This window comes from Morone saxatilis, unplaced genomic scaffold (genome assembly GCF_004916995.1).
Source record: "Morone saxatilis isolate NCDOM2014 unplaced genomic scaffold, NCSU_SB_2.0 Contig2, whole genome shotgun sequence".
Classification (NCBI taxonomy): Eukaryota; Metazoa; Chordata; class Actinopteri; family Moronidae; genus Morone; species Morone saxatilis.
In genome coordinates this window covers 17,660,792-17,680,091 of record NW_023339762.1, presented here as the reverse complement: position 1 = coordinate 17,680,091, position 19,300 = coordinate 17,660,792, and the positions used below count along the sequence as shown (strand labels likewise).

Below are 19,300 nucleotides of genomic sequence, written 5' to 3'. Positions count from 1 at the left end.
ATGCCAGACATAGCACCAGAAAGGTTATTAAATATCAACATGACATCTGCTGTGAAGCAACAGTAACAGAAACAACAATCATGTATGTTGGTCTTGTCTTTAGCTGCAGTAGGCTATGCTCAAAAGTGTCTGCATATTAAAAATTAGGGCAACAGGGACTCATACAAGTTCATAAATGTGTTACATAAACAGGTACATTGTGAGGAATATTGTAAAAGTGTTTTCTGTTATTGCTCTCAGGGGACACAGTCCAGGATTTGGATGACCATTAGGCAAAAGGGTTTATTTTAGTTGTTGGACTGGGATCCATTTTGATTGTTAATAGGACCCTATACTTTCCAACAAAGGCAATAATCACACCTGTCAGTGAAGAGTTGTTGAGTTAACAAGCGGAGCTTTCCCGTTAATCCTGGTGACCGACCAATAATTTCTGACTGAGAGGTGGGAGGCGTCACAAGGCCAGCTATTAGAGTAGCTGGGAAAAGAGAAGACATCTCACTAGGTCCTTCTTTCAAGGTACCACAGATGTCATCCTGCTTCCTCTCCTTCCATCTCGATCACTTGAGATCTGTCTGGATCAAAAAACGTCTAACGTGGGAACAAATATTAACATTCAGAGCTACAAGAATTTATTATCTTTTTATTAAAAACCAAAACCAGAAATCAAACCAGATTTTATGAAAGCAGAATATAACTGTGCTGTTACTTTCACTGTGTTAGTGAAGTGGCTTATACCTCAAGTTAAGTCAGATTTTATAGCCCAATGTCACAGAATCACAAATTTGTGACTTTACAGTCTGTGCAACATACAACACCCTCTATCATTAGCCCCTCAATTCAGATAAAGAAAAAGAAAACAATGGAAGAAACTTAAGAAAAGGGACGGAAGAAAAGTGCAACAGAGGAATGATCCCTCTACCAGGACAGACAGACATGCAGTAAATGTTGTGTGTACAGAAAAAGACAAACATAGGAAAATTACAGTATGGATTGTAAACATACATGAAGAATTGATCCAGAAGGATAAGGAAGTGTTGGCTTTGTATTCTGAGTAAAAAAAAGTTAGAGCGAGATCTTAAAATTAATGTTGGGTTCACACGCACACACAGATGCAAAGAACCTGAAGAGTCAGTGGAGTGATTCATCTTCACAATAGAGGATCTTTGGTGCATAAGTCTGACATACATAAGCAAACTGCTGTTAAATACCACTCTGCTTTTACATTGATGCATGTTCTGATACTGGAGGTCTCATTTTCTGTTTATTGCTGGACTTTCTCTTTCAAATCTAACAGCATCCAGTTTTTCTCTCTCAACGGTTCAACTATGTCTGATAAGTAAGTTCTGTCATCACACAGTTTAAAAGCTAATTTTTCTGAAGTGTTTATTGCCCTATGAATCATTTTTGTCTCAGAATAAACAATAACAGTTTCTCTTGTTTAATCTTGTATCTGTTTCCACATGGCGATCACAGTTATGTAAGTTGCAGCCTTCATGTCTTACCACATTATCTAACCTAAATCATTGTGAATACCGTTAGAGTTTGATGTTTAATGTACCTTAAAATCCTTCTCTTTATTGCTTTCTCCTCAGTACACACCACAACCCATGGCCCCCAAGGCAGAGGCAAAGGTAGTAATAGGCTACTTATTTGAACTGACAATGTGTTTATGAATAATCGTAGATACGTGTTTGCATATTTTAATGACTGAATCTTTTCACTCTGCTTAACAGCTTCAGTGGGAGAAAAGAAAGGGAATATCTCATGATACAATAACCAAAGTTTAAAAATATAAATTTAATTGTATATCATCATGTTTATACTGTAATCGTACTTTATCATATGGAAACTAAATGACATTATACATTTCCTTCTTTACAAAGATCAGTACAACAAACAGAAATAAATAATGATACTAATAATCAAACTATGACCTTATTAATAATTTCAGGCTTAAAAGGTGAATAGAGTTGGGGCCCCTGGTAGCTCACCCAGTAGTGCTGGCGCCCCATGTACCAAGGCTGAGTCCTTGCTGCAGTGGCCATGGGTTAGACTCTGACCTGTGCTGCATGTCATCCCCTCTCTCTCAGCTATCACTATCCATTTAAGGCAATAAAAGCCCCCGATACATTTTTTAAAAAGGTGTATAGAGCATGAACTGAACTATTTGCTTGCTTATCGAATTTAATATCACAAGCACAATGTTGCTTTCCTTTTGATCTTACCAGGTTTTAAAGTAGAAAAGGTTAAATACTGTAAATAGTAAACTAAAGGTTTGTTCAGTGTCATATGGGCAGATGTATTTATTTGAACATTTGCAGGTTAAGGAGATGTTTATTTAGACAAGAAAAATTTACTCTTTTCATAGCTAAATACTGAGCAGTATATACTGCTGCTGTCTAGTGAGAGGCAAATAGTGAGTGAGCAGCTATTTTAAAAAGAGGTACCAAACTAGGAACCTATTTTAGCTATTGCAGGTATATTTATGGCTAAAAGGTCATGTGTGATATGTGTCATATTTTGTATTATTTACAGCCCAAATGCAAGATTTCGGCCTCTCGAAAGCTCTCTTTGAAGGTAAACACTTGTGTTAACTTATTTCCTTACAAACACAAAGTGCTGACTATGCACCAAAATGTCACATACTAATCTCTATTATAATTTTGACTCATCCAGATCCTCTTGCTGACTCGTGCAACGGAACAGCTGGAGGCAGAGAAGGCTGCAAGAGAGGAAGAGAAGGTTCGCTACCTGGGAGAGAAGCTTCCACCGTTGCAGCTTACTGGTTTAAACATGGACGAAATGCAGGTGAGAGTCACAAAACACACAGGAGGTAAAGCATACCAGGTTATGGCCCCGGAGACAAAAACTATAAAAGAGAGTCTTGTTCTGGTAACATTTGTGCTGTTTTTTGTAGAAATTGTGTAAACAGATCCATGCAAAGATTGATAAGGTGGATGAGGAGCGGTACGATTATGAGGCCAAAGTCATCAAGAACAACAGAGATGTATGTCGTTCACAATGACACACAATATTTAAATGAAAAACACTGAAATAGTAGTACATATAGAAAAAGGGTTCCTTATTAACAAAAAGTCACCAGCTAAGCTTTTCACGGTCTCTAGATCAATGAATTGAATCTAAAGGTGCAGGACCTTGGAGGGAAGTTCAAGAAGCCAGCTCTGAGGAAGGTGAGAGTGTCAGCAGATGAGATGTTGAAGGCTCTCTTTGGATCCAAAAACAAGGGCTCCATGGACCTGAGGGCAAACCTCAAGTCTGTAAAGAAAGAGGATATCAAACAAGAAAAGGTACGGCTACTCAAGCAGACATACAGGTATCCAAAATCTTTTTTTTTTTAAACCGCGAAAACATAATCATCTGTGTGTGTGTTTTGATACTTCAGGAGCTGACCTTGGAGGTGGGTGACTGGCGTAAGAATGTGGAGGCCATGTCTGGTATGGAGGGCAGGAAGAAGATGTTTGATGCATGATCTTATATAGTAAGAACCAAATTCAAATTGAAATAGTATAACAAAATGCACAATTTAAAAGAATTGAAAAACAAAAGAAGAAAATGACAGTATGCCTTGAAGGCTCATGTTTGATGAAGCTCAGCAGTGAAATATAAAGAGTAGAGTGACTGTAGGTTTGCCTCACAACAGTACTTTGTGCACAAAAATCAGTCTTTGTCAGTCTTTTATTCTGCGTTTAGAAGCTGTTTTGGTAAGAGTGTAATAATCCGCATGACTTTTAAATCACTGTAGTTTTTATTCTGTTTTCAAATAGACCACTTGTAAAATAGCATTGTGAATACACAGTATATTACTGCCTGATAATGCTGTTGTGTAAAAGAATATAATAAATGTTTACATAGTGCCTCTCCTTTTGTTGCACTTACCCATATTCACGATGAACTAAATGTTAGCCTCTACTCTAATACTGCAGCCTAGAACATGTTTAATATTGGTGGGATTTACATTGACTAGAATATTGTACATATTGAATTTTATTTGGAATTGCAACGCACTTGACATTATCCTTTGTCATGAAAAGGATACTGAAGCTGGTTTTGCATCTACAGTGTCTCCGCTAAGCTATGCCATTGACTTACAGTGACAAAACACCAGAGATATTTTCTGTCAGACCAAGGATATACTTAACCCTTCCTCTTGACTGGAATGAATTCCTCTACAACAATAAACAGTAAACACCATCTCACACACACACACTCCGTCCTTGGACTGACATCAAAGAGTGTCAGTAAGACGAAGGCTGAATGATGGAGGGTGACGGGATGGAGTCTGCAGCCTCCAAGGAATTTATGAGTACACATGAGCATCTGCGCAAATACAGTATGTGCTTGTGTGAATGCCAGGGCACAGTCAGACTGTTATTCTTAGTGAGTACAGCAGTTTCATCACAACTGTGAAAGCTTATGGTCCTTACTGCTTCTTGCATTTCTTTTAAGTTGTCCTATTGAGATAAGAGTGCTTGCTAACACATCCATGGTACCTCAGAAACCCTTCTGTATCTGAGCTCTGAAATCATCCGCAGTTAATTCCAGGACTCCTCAAACTGCAGGAACCCATGACAGAATATAATTGCTATACTGTTATTACCTTTGAATGCAATTGGACTATATTTTGGAGAGATTTAGTAATACATATATATCATGCTTAACATTCAGGTAGAAAATTAGCCAAAGACCCACACACAGGGAGATTCATTGTCCTTTTATTGTCCTGATAACATTGGTGGCATTTTCTGCCATTGACTGCTGCGTGTGTGCTCTTCTGACACTGCTCAATGTGATGAATACTAAAGATGTGTTAATAAGCCACATGTCAATTTACATCTCATGTGAATTCTACAGTGGAAAAACTGAATGAAAGGTTATAAAACTGAAGAACTTGGTGCCAGACAAAATGCCAGTTGTCGTTTGCATAGGACTGTGTATAATATTATATATAGTATTATGTTAATAGTATATAATTGTATTAATTCATTATATTAGTATATAGTATTTATGAGTTATGCCCTTAATTTGCATGTTTACAGACACCCATTAAACGACAGGAGTAAAAATGGAGCTGCGTTCTTCAGTTGGCAGTTACCGGGACATTAAGTAAAGCCACTGCAGACCAGCAACTATTATTGTTATTTAATGTATTCTTCTAGGTGGGTAAATATGCAAATGCAATGTTTTTGATTACATCAATAAGAGAGCCAAGTTTTTTTATTATTTTTTTTTATTAAAGTTGCTATATTTAGTTTAGTAGAAAACAAATATTGACACATTTTACTCTGATGATACTGATAAATAGTTATGATGATAAAAATTACATTACGTGTGAATACTCGTTTTTGGCCGAGTACTGGCTCAACCCTACATGCCTACACCTAAATAATCTGCGTTGAGAAATTAGCATTATAAGGCTCAAATATATTTTGTAGCTCCATGATAAGTCAATTTAAAGTCAGAACATGCAAATTAAACCCAACAATGGTGATCCTGAATCTTGTTTCACACACTGTGATAACCTCTTATCATTCATTCTAGTTTTTGTGGTTTTGTTATTTAAAGTCATAATCATACAATTAATAGCCAGCACACCTCAGTTTTATAATAATATCAGTTGGAATTCTTGAAGTTTGTCTAAGTCCACTATTTGCAAAACATATGACTCTTAAAAAGTACATGAAATCAAAATGAAGGGAAAATAAATTTATTCCTCAGATTTGTCAAGGCAGTGTAACATGGAAAAACTGTCCCTGAGAGAAGAGACTCCAGAACCGTACAATAAGGCAGAGGTTAACTCCCAACACAAAGAGAGGTATGAGGTATATCTAAAAACAATATAGTTAGAGATGAAGTAGTAGTAAAAGATGAAAGGGGAAAGCATCTAGCATTCTGGCCAAACCAGAAACCAAATGTGTCAATGCCTCCGTAAAAGAAAAAGGGAAAGAAAAAACATCACACAATTCTTGCCAGTGGTCTGGTTTCAGGCCAGGATTGTGTTTTGCTTTTAATCGAACATGACAAGTGAAACGATTCAACCTGTATCAATGTCAGAAGACAAAGAAAGGCACAACAAGATGTTAAACCGGAATGTTAACAATCATAAAATGCTGCCCTTGTCTTAAATAACAATAGAACAATATTATAAACACAATAAAGATTTTTCACTAACCACATTTCCTGACTAGGTTTTGAGATTCAACAAAACAATTATTCTTTCGAAAAAAACAAACTATTGAATTCAGCAGGTAGATCAATAAAAACAACAAGAGCTGGCAGCATTAAAAGTTACTGACTAAAATGGCCCTTAATGCTGTACAATGTTCAATAGCCGTTATGTTCAAAAACAAACTTTTCAGCACAGGAACTTTTGAACTAGGGTTGCAACTAACGATTATTTTCATTATCAATTATGCTGCAGATTCTTTTCTAGATGAATCAATTAATTGCTTGGTCTATAAAATGTCAGAAAATAGTGAAAAATAGTCCACCCCTGTTTCTCAGAGTCTTTAAATGTCTTGTTTTGTCAGTGCAAAACCCAAAGATATTCCGTATGATCGAAAACTGAGACAGGTGGGAAATCTCACCATTCAAGAGGCTGAAACCTACTAATCGTTGCAGCTCTACTTTCAACTATTACCTTTGGTAAGTGGCAGTGTAGGGAGAAATATGAAAAATTGTAACAATAATGCAATGTTTGTGTTTTTGTGATATTTGATTACTGTTCCATATGTCTGTAATGTGTTGCCTGTTGAACTGACTCCTTCTCTGATAAAACTAAATTCTACAATCATGAAAATCCCTTAAATATTGTAATAATTAATCATTATTATTCCAGTTTAAGGCTTTTCCTAACTCGTCTGTTAAAAACAGCCCTATGTGAACCCAGTACCTGAATAACAGTCGCAACAGAAGGCACAATTAATATGAATGAGAACAAATAGGGAGGGCACTCAACAGCAAACTGAGGTACACTTGTCTGAAATATTTGTAGAAATAACATTAAACTCAAATGAAAAACAAAATCCTACAAACATTGAAATAATAAATATAAAGTTTTTCATCATTTACAACATGACAAATACGGCTGTGTTTACCACAAACACAATCTGTAGTCAAAGACATATATTTCATTTTGTGACAAACAAAACAAAAATTTATTTTTCAGTTAAGACTCATGTGCAAGACGTGTGATCTTTTTGATATACGACTGTGAGTATACATCCTCGGAGTGTGTCATTTAATTTACGTTTTTGTCTTTGGATCATGTCAGTTCCTTTGGATCAGGTCAGTCAGACAAATCATCGTGGTGCACGGCAGTATCTTCATATGCAATATCACACAGTGGCACTCATCAACCAGTACCCTTTTAGTAGTCAAAAGTACATCCAGTGAAATAAAGTCTATCAGTAGTATCTCCTTAGCAACGACCTTCTGCCACTTGTACACTGCTGTTTCACAGACTGAGGACAGTGTCCCGTCCTGTGTCATCATCCTATATAACCCTCTCTTTCGGTCAGCAGGTATTACAAATATGTAGCAGGAATAAAGTGCTCTGGTTGCCATGGTTGTAACCGTGGCGACTGTGGTCATGGGGGAACAAGGTCACCTGTGTCTGGGCGACATCTGCCGGTTCCACATGCCACGTTTGGAGTGATAGTGGTGGAAGAACTTCCTCAAGTAGATCCTCTCCACTTCCAGCCCTGCCTGGAGGATCCTAGGACAGAGAACAAAAGGAGGGTTGTTTACTTACTTTTCATTCTGTCAGCCTTTAAGGCAGTGGTTGTCAAACTTATTAAAGCTGCATGTTGAAGTGTCCTTGGGCAAGATACTGAACCGCAAATTGTTCCCAATGCTGTGCCAAAGTAGTGTGAGTGTGTGTGAATGGGATTAGTTCATTCCTGATGAGCAGTTGGCACCTTGCATTGCAGCCTCTGCTATCAGTGTGACATGTAGAAACTAGACACTATATACAGTAAGTGCAAGTCCAATGAATGTTTTTGTTGTCTATGTTTTAAAATGAAAATGACTCATTTTGTTTTGGCCACTTGAAAGTGGAAACAACACAACAAAATACTGACAAATCACCATCTTTTAGGTTGATATGATGAACTTGTGAGCAAACAGTTGCCTATTTACACATCTAGCTGTTACAGAGCAACATTATAATTCATTTGAAGTGTTTCCGGGCCACTTGATGAATGTTAAGTCCAATATTCACTCTGTTAGCTCTGTTTTTTGGTCTCTACCAACTCCTAACGGATATTTCTGCCTCTATAGCTGCTAAATGTTCCACTATGTTCACTCGCTAACTGTGTCTGTCTTCTGAGCCAATATTATACAGTGGGTTTTTAGAGCTTTTTCACTGAAAAACAGCTGCCTGCTGTGGCAAAAAAAAAGCTATGAGCAGTGAGAGTGAACAAAAACTGTGAAGTTGTGGGCCAGACACCTAAATAATGACCTGAAATTCACTATAAAGCTCAGTAAAGCAGAGGGAAAGCTACAGATTCAGATGATAATTTGCGGAAGTTTAATCACATCAAGCACTTTGTACGTGGAAAACTTGTGTGCCACAAAGCGTGTCACATTACTATGCCAAACAACAACCAGGAGCTGAGTCTAAACTGAGGAACATTTTTAATAAAAATAAATGCAAACAAAAACTAGTACTCAACTTTGTAATAACAAACAAGTCTGTTGATTAAGTGACATGTAGAAACAACGCACCTGTCGAGAAGCTCCCAGTCTTCTCCTCCCCAACGGTCTGTGAATTCCCTGGTGTTCATTCCTCCGACTGTGTCCAGATCTGACTTATAGATCCCCAGCAGACCAAAGCCATTGACCTCCCAGTATCCTGCAACATAGTCACATTTTTATAAAAATTCAATGTCTCACATCCACGCTTCTCCTGAAAAAGTGTTTTCACATTTTAATGGCAATGTTCATTTAAAGACGTTTGTTTTTACTAGTTCTGTTCTTCTCTCTCTTTATGTTGCTCGTTTGCGCCTCACAGACTGAGTGGGTCACGCAGTATACATCTTACCACAGCAACTCTGTTTTTCGCGTTAAGATCTCATATCAATGTGCCACGTGTTACAACCTGGCATTAGTGGATGCCACGATTCACAAAAACAGGTGTAGCCAGTAGATTTACTTACTGATTTACACACTTATTTGTGTGTGTGGCTGCAGGCCAGAAGCTATTAATCCACATGTCAATGCAAGAAAAACAGATTAGAAGGTGGTTGCTGTGTAGCTCCCCTGCCCATCATCTCTGGAGTCACAAAACTGCTTGTTTAAGGCTGAATCTCTGAATCAACAAAGAACCAGTGGAAGAGTGGAAAGAGAATGTACAGCAATCTGTCCCATATGTGCACAAATGCAGGCATGTAAAGGCAAAAAGGACCCCAAAAGGCTTGAAATGGCAGCTAATCTGGGTAATCCGAAGCAACTAAAGACTAAGACTAAATCCCAGCACTGCTGTCCCTCCTTCTTGTGTCTCCGTCTTTGCTGTATATCTCACCGATTTTGCATCTTCTCAGTCGCATTAAAGAACTCAAAAATTGTGATAGTAAGTAACAAGTGCTTGTTTTTCATGTCCTGATGTTCCAAAATCATGTCTCTGTGTAAAACAATTTATTTTAAAACTACTACTACTACATGAACACATCATCAAAACACGTCTGATAACGATGACTCAGTTTAAGTGTAACCACAAAAATGTTAGTATTATATTATGGCTGAAGAAAATACTTACTAATATTAATTACTACATTTATAACCTTCAGATGAGCCATAAAAATTCAAAATAAAGATTTATCTGCGTCTACCTCTGGCCTCTAATGGTGTAGCGCCGCAGTCCAGTCTTAGGACTATTGGAGCAAAGGCCATGTAACCCTCCACACAGTGCTTCCTGATGGTATCAATGATGGAGGGAGGGAAGTAGATGTGGAGGTCACAAAGAAACACAATGCTGTGGTCATCCTGTGGGAGAATGAGGAGGAAAAGACATAACAATTTATTAATAATTACTTAATATTCATACATCCATCATCATCTAAATGCTATTTCTAAGTGAGGATGCGATACTTACACTTATCAGGTCGACACCTGCTTGCAGACCAGCAGATCGCTCAAAGTTTCCACTCAGCTTCACATACTCGTACCTTCCCAAATCCACAGGCACAATTATAGTACATGGATAACATCCTTTGTAATAAGCTTTCACAAAATCAGGTTCACTGTAAAAGTGAAGCACAAACACGTACCTGGGGAGGGAGGATTTCTGTAGAGCCTTCCTCACGTCCATGTCAGTGCTGTTGAAGTCTGTGATGATGAGATTGAAGTTGGTGTCTTTAGTTTCTCTGAAGAGCTGTTCCATGTCAGCAATCAGCTGCTGCACCCACCGAGCCTGGTTCTTCACTGAGAGAGAAGTGCAACAATCAGTTGTTTAGGTAATGCATAAAGAGACAAAAACAGCCATATTCAGTTGTCTTCAGGGGGGCATCCTCTTTAACATTTTACTTTTAAGATCTCGTCCATATTCCTGCACATTTGAGAGACTGCTATAGATCATTCCTAAAAAATTTTTTTTTTCTCAATAGCTCCGCTGAGATCTGACTCTTTACACAGCTTTGAATCTGACATTGAAACACATGACAGATGCCTTTCTTTCTCTGAGTGATGAAATATTGATTCTGTGGTTGGGACATGCCTACTAATGTCAATATTGGACATCCTAGAGGAGATTAAGTGATAAACCTATTGAGGTTAATCCTATGTCATTTTAAAAAACTGCTTTCCAAACTCCTATAGACAAGGTGAAAAGTAATGTGTACACCTGAGTGATGATGAATGTTTTTGTAAATAGAAAACGTAAAAACAGAAGCCGACACACCTAAAGAAGCACAGCAAAGGACAAGGAAAAATAATGAAAGTAATGGCTGTTATGAGCATGGTTAAAAGGTGGGTGTACCCGGTACTATGAAGTGGACAGTGGCAACAGGATTCCAGCGGAAGCCCACTGGGTTACACAGCACCAGCTGAGGTTTCGACCGTTGGAAACCGAATTCCTTGCTGCGATGCCTGCTGTAGCGAATCAGAGTGTAGATGTAGTGCGAAAGGCGCAGCAGCTGGCCGTCCACATCTTTCAGCTCCAGCTCCAGGAGGTAGCGGCTGCCCTGGACCCCATCCACACGCTTCACCACGTTAACCACACGCACCAATGTGAACCGCCTGCAAAGACAGAGAGAATAAAAAGGGTGAAATGTGCGGCAAAACAAATACGTAGTAAATATGCACATGATTATAAGGGCTATTTAATTATACTGGAAGTGCGGTGGATTCCAAATGTGACATGCTCATTTTCAAAAAACTGCAAAACCATAAAAAATAACAGGATTTGTTGCAAGAGAAATTCTTGACATAGCTGTTTTTTCTTTAATAGTTTGTCAAAGTTCAGGACTGATATGCAGGCATTCATTTTTACTTAGGGGTTGGGGCCCCACCAAGGGATCCCAAAATAAATCTGAGTGAGATAATAAAACAGGAGAGGAATGTATAGTATTCTCTCTAATCTTTGCGTCTTTTCTAGTGAAATACTTTTATCTCTTTAGGCCTCTTAATGATCTAAATTCAACAATTCGAGAATGCCAGTTCACAACTCACAGACATACATGTATGTATATATTTTCTCGACTGTGCAATTATTATTTTTGCCTATAAAATGTCAGCAAAAAAGTCAATCTTAACTTACTAGAGTCCACGGTGATGTTTTTATTTGTCTTCTTTTGTACAATAAACAGTCCAAAACCAAAATATATTCAGTTTATTGTCATAGTAAGTATAAAAATCTGTAAAAAAGTCTGTAAAATCTGAAAATATTCTGCTTGAAATCAACTAAGCTAATTATTCAATTATCAAAATAGTTTGTCCATTTATTTTCTGTCAATCAACTAATTGTGGCAACTCAAGAGAAATGCAACCTGTTAGGGGGGGCAGCCTAATTTTAAGGGGTCACAAGCCAAAACAATTAGAGACCAGAGATTAAGGTTCTACATTTTACCAATTCCAGATCTCTTATTATGGAAAAACCACTTTTCTGCCATAAATGTATCTCATTATTCAGGTGACGCACAGGCATACAAATACTTACCCATTGTTCTTTTCGTTGAGTTGGTCCATAAAAGCCTTGACCATGGGCAAAGCGTCACTGGAGTGGAGCAGCAGGTTGCCTGAGACGTTGCAGTGCAGGTCAATCCAATCCGATCGCTGCGCCTGAAGGTCCAGGTGGTTGACCTTGAAGGTTTGGCTCCAGTTGACCTCAGTGTCAAACACCGGGGCAGGGGTAAGGTCCTCATCATCCGTACCTTCCAAGTCTGTCCCTGGTCCCCATAGAGAGTCTCTCTCATCCTCTCCGATGTCTTTCCTGTTCACGGCCCTGTTGTGAACCTTGTCTTCCTTCCCTGCCTGCTCCTCCACTCCTTCTGTATCCGACCACTTTTTGTCCATTTTGCCTTTAGCGATTTTCGCTTTGTGGATGCTACTTTCTTCATCCACTTGTAGAGGCATATTCATCTCGATCTCCTTATCCCTGAGGCGTTTTTTGCTATCTCTGTCCTTCTGATTTAGCCTTACTAAAGAGCGGTCCCTCTTAGGAGTGGTAAGGAGCTTGTTGGCAGCTGGCTTGATCTCAATTTGTCTGGTTACAAACCTCCGTTGTTTGACCACTGCAGGTTTTTCAGGCAGAGGAGCCTCCCTCTCCAAGGGTTGAAGCTTTGAGTCTTTGAGTTTCTGTATTTGGGTATGGTTCATTTTACGGGACCTCTGGATATGATGCTGTTTAGAATTGAGCTGGTCTGACGGGACCACTAGTCGTTCTTTTGCTTTAAGCTGCTCTCTCTCCACTGGTATCGGTGGATTTGTCTTTCCTGGTCGCCCAGCTGTCGTTACTGATTTGAGTTTTTGTCTCTTTGCTGGTCTCAACTTTCCTTTTGGTTTTATCCGTTCTACTTTTTTAACCAGGCCCTCTAGTTTTAAGTCTGTCCTGTTCTGTCGCAGGAGCTGGAGATGTTTTAAGGCTTGTGTTGGCACTGACTGCAGAGGCTCACCTGCTGTCTGTGGCTCTGGATGAGGCTGCGGGACACTGTCTTTCCTTTGCCTGCTCTGCAGCTCATCTACGAGCAGTCTTGTGTTAGAGTTGTTCGTCGGTATGTTGTTAGTTTCTTGCATGGCTAAGGAGAAGAGTTTGCGTCTGCGTCTCTGAGCATAATCATCATAATCATCACCATAGTCTGGAAAAAGGCCGTTATCCATCTGCTCTGGTCTGATTTCCTTTTCTCTTTGGAAGGCTTCATTGTCAAACTCGTCCTCTTCCTCATCTTGCACCGATTTCCTCCTCTGGAAACCAAAATCTAACATTCACCAGAAACAGACAGAAAATGAGAGTGTAACAAACTGATACAATACAAAACCCTTTACATTTCTCTTTGTAAAGAAAAGGAAAGTTCAAAATACCTCTGCCTGCGTTTCCCTTTTCCTGCATATCAGGACGGTCTAGTCTCATGTATCTAGAGAAACCGAACCTGCAGACAAGAGGACAAAACACAAAATCATTAAAAGATTTTAAAGGAATTTGATGTTATGTTACAATAACATAGGACACAAACAAAACTTTCTTCTTCTGCTGTGTAAACGATTCACAGTAGACAAAAAGGATAGAGCACCCTCTGTTGGCAATACTTCATTACCAATTGTAATTCTGCTCTGTCCTACTGTATGTATTTTCATTTAGTATACAATGTGAGGTCTCACATCTTCATGTAGAAGGGGCTCTCGGGGTAGAAGCAGCTGTTCTGTGTCTCCATGTGTGTGAGTCGGGTGTAGTCATTGGGGTAGATGTAGGACATGTGGACCTGGGGAGATGAAATGTAATGACATGTTGTTAAAGCTATGAGACTGATGAGATCTTGAATAATAAGGGTTATACAACCAAACAGGTGAGTGCAGAGCTGAGTCATATCTGTCCGTTACATACAAAGCTACAGCCAGCAACGGGTTAGCTAGTGGTGGAGGTATGCAAGTATAATCAGGGAAATGGACTCAAAAATAAAAGTACTCACTGCAGAAATATGTCCTCTGTGACTGTTATTCTATTTTTAGATTATTCTTACTTATGCATTAATGTAAAATTTTACTGCATTTTACTGTTGCAGTTGGTAGAGGTGGAGCTAAATCAATTTTGTAGGGACCGATTGGGAAATTCTGGGCCAATGCCAATACTGATGTTTAAAATAACAATTTGTCCAGCAGCTGATGTCGATGTTTTTTGTTGTTATTTATTCACCCTCTTGTGCAGGGAAAAAAAGAATTCTACAAAGATAAGCATCTCTGCCTTGTTGCAGCTCAGTCTATTTCTCTTCTGATCTAAGATGCATGAACTGAACAGCAGCTCATTATCCGTGCTGCTGCATGGAGCACATTGCTATGTCCGAGTTGGAAATGACCAACACAACATATAGCCAGTGCAGATGTGTGTTCATGTGACAACAGGTAAATATCGGCCGATATCGATGTTTGGCCAACATATCGGTGCATACCTGCTATTTTGTACAGGACTACAACTAATGATTATTTTACTTACAGATTAATCTGCTCATTATTTTATCAATTAATTGATTAATGGTTATAGTAATAGTGAGAACTGTTGTGAAACCTTGAAACATGAAATGTTTTATATTAAAAATTTCTAACGATTATTAAAAATAGTTGCCAATTAATCTTCTGTCAATCAACTAATCCATTTATCAACTAGTCATTCCAGCTGTAGTTGTATATACAGTTGGGTTGAATTTATTTTTTGTGTGCACGAAGTTTAGTAGTTTATAAAGTAACTAGTAACTAAAGCTGTCAAATAATTGGAATGAACTAAAAAGTACAATATTTCCCTCTGGACTGCAGCGGACAAGAAGAAGAAAGTGGCATGAAAAGAAAAGAACCTCAAATTTCTACTTAAGTAGTGCTTGAATATACTTAGAGACATTCCACCGCTGTGGCTAGTTTAGCTTATCATAAAGACTGGAAACAGCTAGTCTGACACTGCCCAAAGGTACAAAAATCAGTCAAGCTCACTAATTAACACGTTATATCCTGTTTGTTTAAACCGTACAAAAACCGAAGTGTAAAAACTACATGTTGTGGTCTTCCGGGTTATGTGGCCCTGCAGTGACATCCTAGGCCCAAGGGTCTTGTCGTCACTTTGACATTGCCAGGCAACCAGCAAGTCACCAGCTCCAGGAAGTCACTGCAAAGTGACTAATAATGAGACTTGAACAATACAGGTCATAGAATCAACTGAGAGAAATCAGAAGTTGTGCGACTAAAAGTTTTCTCTAATGGGTGCAGCATATGTTGATTCCCATTAAATTGGTCCTCAAAATCCATTAGGTATGCTGGCATAATTAAAGTTCCACAAATAGACAACACTGCTCAATAAAACAGGAGCAAATAAAAGCGAAAGCAAAATAAGAGAGGGCCATTAAAAATGGAAAAGCTTCTTTTGTCACGCTCGGGCAACAAAAACAAAAGACATGTTTTTGTTGCTCAGTGCTATTTAGTTCTTAAACATGGTTCTCTAATCCCTCTAATTCCAATACACTGTATTCAGGACCTTTTATGTGTGAATAATGAGCTCTGAAGAATAATGTGAACTGGAGAAAACAGTATGAATGTAAATAAAATAAACTAACTATATAAACACATACAAACTGCAGTCCCTGGTAGCGGAGCAGAGGGAAGTCTTTGATTGTGTAGCTGGGTTTGTACGAGCAGTCAGGCAGAACACCTTGTAGGAACTTGCTGTTTATCAAAGGCACTGTGAGAACAGAACACGCAGATTTGAGACAAGATTACTTTGTGCATTCAGCAGGAGGAAATTAGTTACACAATACTTACATCTGGGATGATAGGAAATGGGGGAGTGATTGATGACTGAGTACCACAGAAATAGAGCAACATAGACGTCTCTCACCTTGGTAGAGAGTGTCTCGGGGATCTTTACTCAGCATGTCTGCTGCGGCACTGTGCTGTTTTGTGGGGGCATGTTGGTGGCTTGCAGCCGTCTGTGGTATGTGGGCAATATCACTCAGTAACAAGGCAGACTCATCTGTGGGATGAAGCCACAAAGCATAAGAATACTGAAAACTGTATTTATTGTGCAACCACTGACTTCAGGTTTGAGCGCCCTTGCAGAATAACAAAGACAAACAGGATTATAAGACACTGTGTGATGGAGATTTACCCTGAGCTATAGACTGATAAAGACTCACTGAGGCAGCAGGAATGTGAGTTTTTGTGTACTTACTAACATAGAGGGAGATGTGATTCGATTCAATAACCATGAACCTAAAGTCGCGATCCAAGAGTTGCCACTGTGTGAAAACAAAAAGAACTGCATTTCTCTTCCACTTTATTATTCACATTGTACATGAAAATGAGCATGATAGACCTGACGTGAGAGTTGGAACCAAAACTACTTACTGCCACCTCCACATGGTCAGTCCCTCTGTCGTTTTGCTTGTGGATAACTTCAAAAAAGTACCTCTTCTGAGCAGACAGCCTGTCAGTAGAAGTTTATATTCAGTTCTACATTATACATATCAGACACAACCTTATCTTAACTTATCTTAAGAATCTTAACATTTACTTACACTTTAAATAAATATTGATTTGCTTTAATTTGCTTGCTATTCAAACACACAGATCTAAATAGTCTGTGCAAACAAGGCCACTGGATGTGTTTAGTGAATGTTGTAAATGTGTTGATCGGACATTTACATTTCCGTTGTTGGTGGAAACTCACCAAACTGGTTTACATTGTTTATCACACATTTCCTGCCCAAATTCAGTAAACCACACCCACACAGTGTGACAAAGCTTCCCAGCATGTTAGCCATGATGCTATGAAACAGCTTGAAAGTGTAGTAAGCTTTTTTTGTCGTAACAGTAATGTTGAATTCCCAGAAGGGCATATACATATTTACATTGAAATGCTTATGCTTGGGTTATTAGATTAGAGGTGCTTACGTTTGAACATTGGTTTGATGTGATTAAAAGGGTACTACCTCTATAAAAAGGTGAGGCACTTGAAATAGACAAACGCTGTGATATAACTACTTTTAGTCTTCATGGATTAAGCTCTTAAAAATACCCACAATGCAACTCCACAGCTTCTTTCTGATGATATGTTATATAAACAGGACTAGTACTCCCCACTATAAGTAAACTGATCTTCATGTGTATAGTCGGTGGAGTATCCCTTAAGGTTGAGATAATTATATCATATTTGAGGACAGCTGAATGTTCTGAAAACCTTTTTTCTGTCTGTGTTGTTTTATATGATATGATCTTATCTATATATATGATCTTCCTGTGGGTAAGTGGATAGGATTCAGCTGGAAAAAACATGAAATCTGTGCACCAACTAGAAATTCTACAATACTTGATACTTGAATGAGAATCTGACAGTTGTTGGGTTTGCGGTGCCTTAGGGAAGTGCCACTGTAAATTTGATCTATCGAGCATACCCATAATCTTAATGGAGGACAGTACTTAAGATACTTGTGTCAGGCGTAAACTCACCGAACAGGTCTGGAGGTCTGACTGGCATACTTCTCAAACTCGCCCGGGGCAGTCCACTCTGTGCCAGTCTGGAAAAAGGAAACCCACATGCAAACAAATATTACAGAGACAGGAGGAAATGGCCCTATGCCACTTGAAAATGTGACAGACATGCATACCTTGCCAACCAATGCCAATAGCTGCAGTTTGAGGGGAGAGTCGTCTGTGCTGAGCCAAAATTCAGAGTTGTCATCAGAGCTCAAAGCAAACACAAACTCTCCTGAGAGACGACGAGAAAAAAGAAACAAAATCAACAACAGACAGATTTAGGGAGATGTACTCAGTGTGGTAACATAGAGGAACAAGATGAAAAACGACATGTTGTACCGTCAGCGTATGGATGTAGATAACCAAATATCCTGAGCCCATAGTTGGTCCACTGAGGAGAGACGGCCAGCTTCTTCACTGTAGTCCTGGACTGAAAGAGCAAGGGCAGGGAAATGCAGAGAATCAGCCATGATGTTTACTCAAAGGGAGACTACATCTCGAGTCCCAGGACATGAGGATCTAGCACATGGATGTAGAATTCCCCTCTGAGTGAAAACCATGTGTGTGTGTGCCTGCCTACGCTTGTGTCAGAGTGCACGAAGGGATGTCTTTGCCGCATAAAACAGTCAACTACATTTCAGTCAGCTGAACAATTACAACATTATTCTTTACAAACCATGTATGAGAAGATGACAAATGATAACTATAGATATGTGACAGCCAAAATCAGATATCCTATATATCTAAATTCTCATCTTTCTATCTTGAATGTAGGCTTTACTGCTTTCTGAAAAAATAATTTAGCTCAAAATCCTTTGAGCTAAATGCTAATATAATTAATGCTGTTGACACACACAATGTAACATATTGAATTTTATGAAAAACAAATCAAGATAAATTGTGGTTGGTGGTAAAAACAACTTCAAAAAGCTTGGAAAGCCAACAAAAAACCTAAAACATACAAAACATTCCAATGTCAACCTGTGAAGATTAATTGGAAGTAGCTTTCCAAGGTTGCAGTTTGATCTAGCATCACATGTATTGTTTCCTGTTAGTATAAAATGGTAAAGTATGTTGATATTTTTGTATACTAACAGCTAAATCAGTATACTATAATATATGTATGTATGTAGTACATATTGTATAGAAATAGCATCTAGCATGGATTTGGAACTAAAATGCTATTTATGTATAATGTTCAATGGTGGACCTTAGAAGATAAGGGTTTGACTCACATGAGGATACAGCGGGTAGTGCATGTTCTTGTCGAGGTCAGCCGTAGAACTGCCACACCAGTCCTCAAAGACGTGCAGATTGGCCTGTCCCTTATACTGCAGGAAGAAAAGAAGAGAGTGAGGATGATGTTGGGAACACTGGTGTTTCTGCTGCAGTCAGTCAGCAGTGAGACAATTAACCATCTGGTCTGAGTAGCGAATAGAGCTGTAAAAGAAAATTATATTGCGATTATTTTGACAGATACTGTGATTATGATATGATTCTCCTCTTGTTTCCTGTTTCTTGTACCCCCCCCCTTTTTTGGAATTTCCCCATTGTGGGACTAATAAAGAAATATCTTATCTTATCTTATTCATGATTAGTGGGAACAATCATTTTTGCA

General features: G+C 38.7%; 2 protein-coding genes across 2 annotated transcripts in view; one reads left to right on the top strand and one right to left on the bottom strand.

Moving 5' to 3' along the window:
- tnni1c (troponin I, skeletal, slow c) lies at positions 1-3,736 on the top strand. The gene is made up of 6 exons (XM_035665198.1): positions 1-24; positions 2,539-2,577; positions 2,677-2,808; positions 2,918-3,007; positions 3,126-3,308; positions 3,404-3,736. The coding sequence occupies exons 1-6, from the start codon at positions 1-3 to the stop codon at positions 3,488-3,490; spliced, it is 555 nt and encodes a 184-aa protein (XP_035521091.1). The 3' UTR covers positions 3,491-3,736.
- Positions 3,737-5,709: 1,973 nt separating this feature from the next.
- The window catches only part of b4galnt3b (beta-1,4-N-acetyl-galactosaminyl transferase 3b), a 20,797-nt gene continuing 7,206 nt past the window's right edge, over positions 5,710-19,300 (bottom strand). Inside the window, exons 4-20 of the mRNA XM_035665451.1 lie at positions 18,918-19,013; positions 18,022-18,112; positions 17,814-17,914; positions 17,656-17,723; positions 16,555-16,633; positions 16,379-16,445; positions 16,046-16,180; positions 15,780-15,889; positions 13,831-13,931; positions 13,534-13,601; positions 12,173-13,430; positions 10,994-11,253; positions 10,287-10,440; positions 10,112-10,184; positions 9,849-10,002; positions 8,746-8,872; positions 5,710-7,735 (exon numbers count right to left, since the gene is read on the bottom strand). Of these exons, the coding sequence (XP_035521344.1) occupies positions 7,624-7,735; positions 8,746-8,872; positions 9,849-10,002; positions 10,112-10,184; positions 10,287-10,440; positions 10,994-11,253; positions 12,173-13,430; positions 13,534-13,601; positions 13,831-13,931; positions 15,780-15,889; positions 16,046-16,180; positions 16,379-16,445; positions 16,555-16,633; positions 17,656-17,723; positions 17,814-17,914; positions 18,022-18,112; positions 18,918-19,013 (3,054 nt within the window). The 3' untranslated portion in view covers positions 5,710-7,623. The remainder of the gene's footprint in view (positions 7,736-8,745; positions 8,873-9,848; positions 10,003-10,111; positions 10,185-10,286; positions 10,441-10,993; positions 11,254-12,172; positions 13,431-13,533; positions 13,602-13,830; positions 13,932-15,779; positions 15,890-16,045; positions 16,181-16,378; positions 16,446-16,554; positions 16,634-17,655; positions 17,724-17,813; positions 17,915-18,021; positions 18,113-18,917; positions 19,014-19,300) is intronic.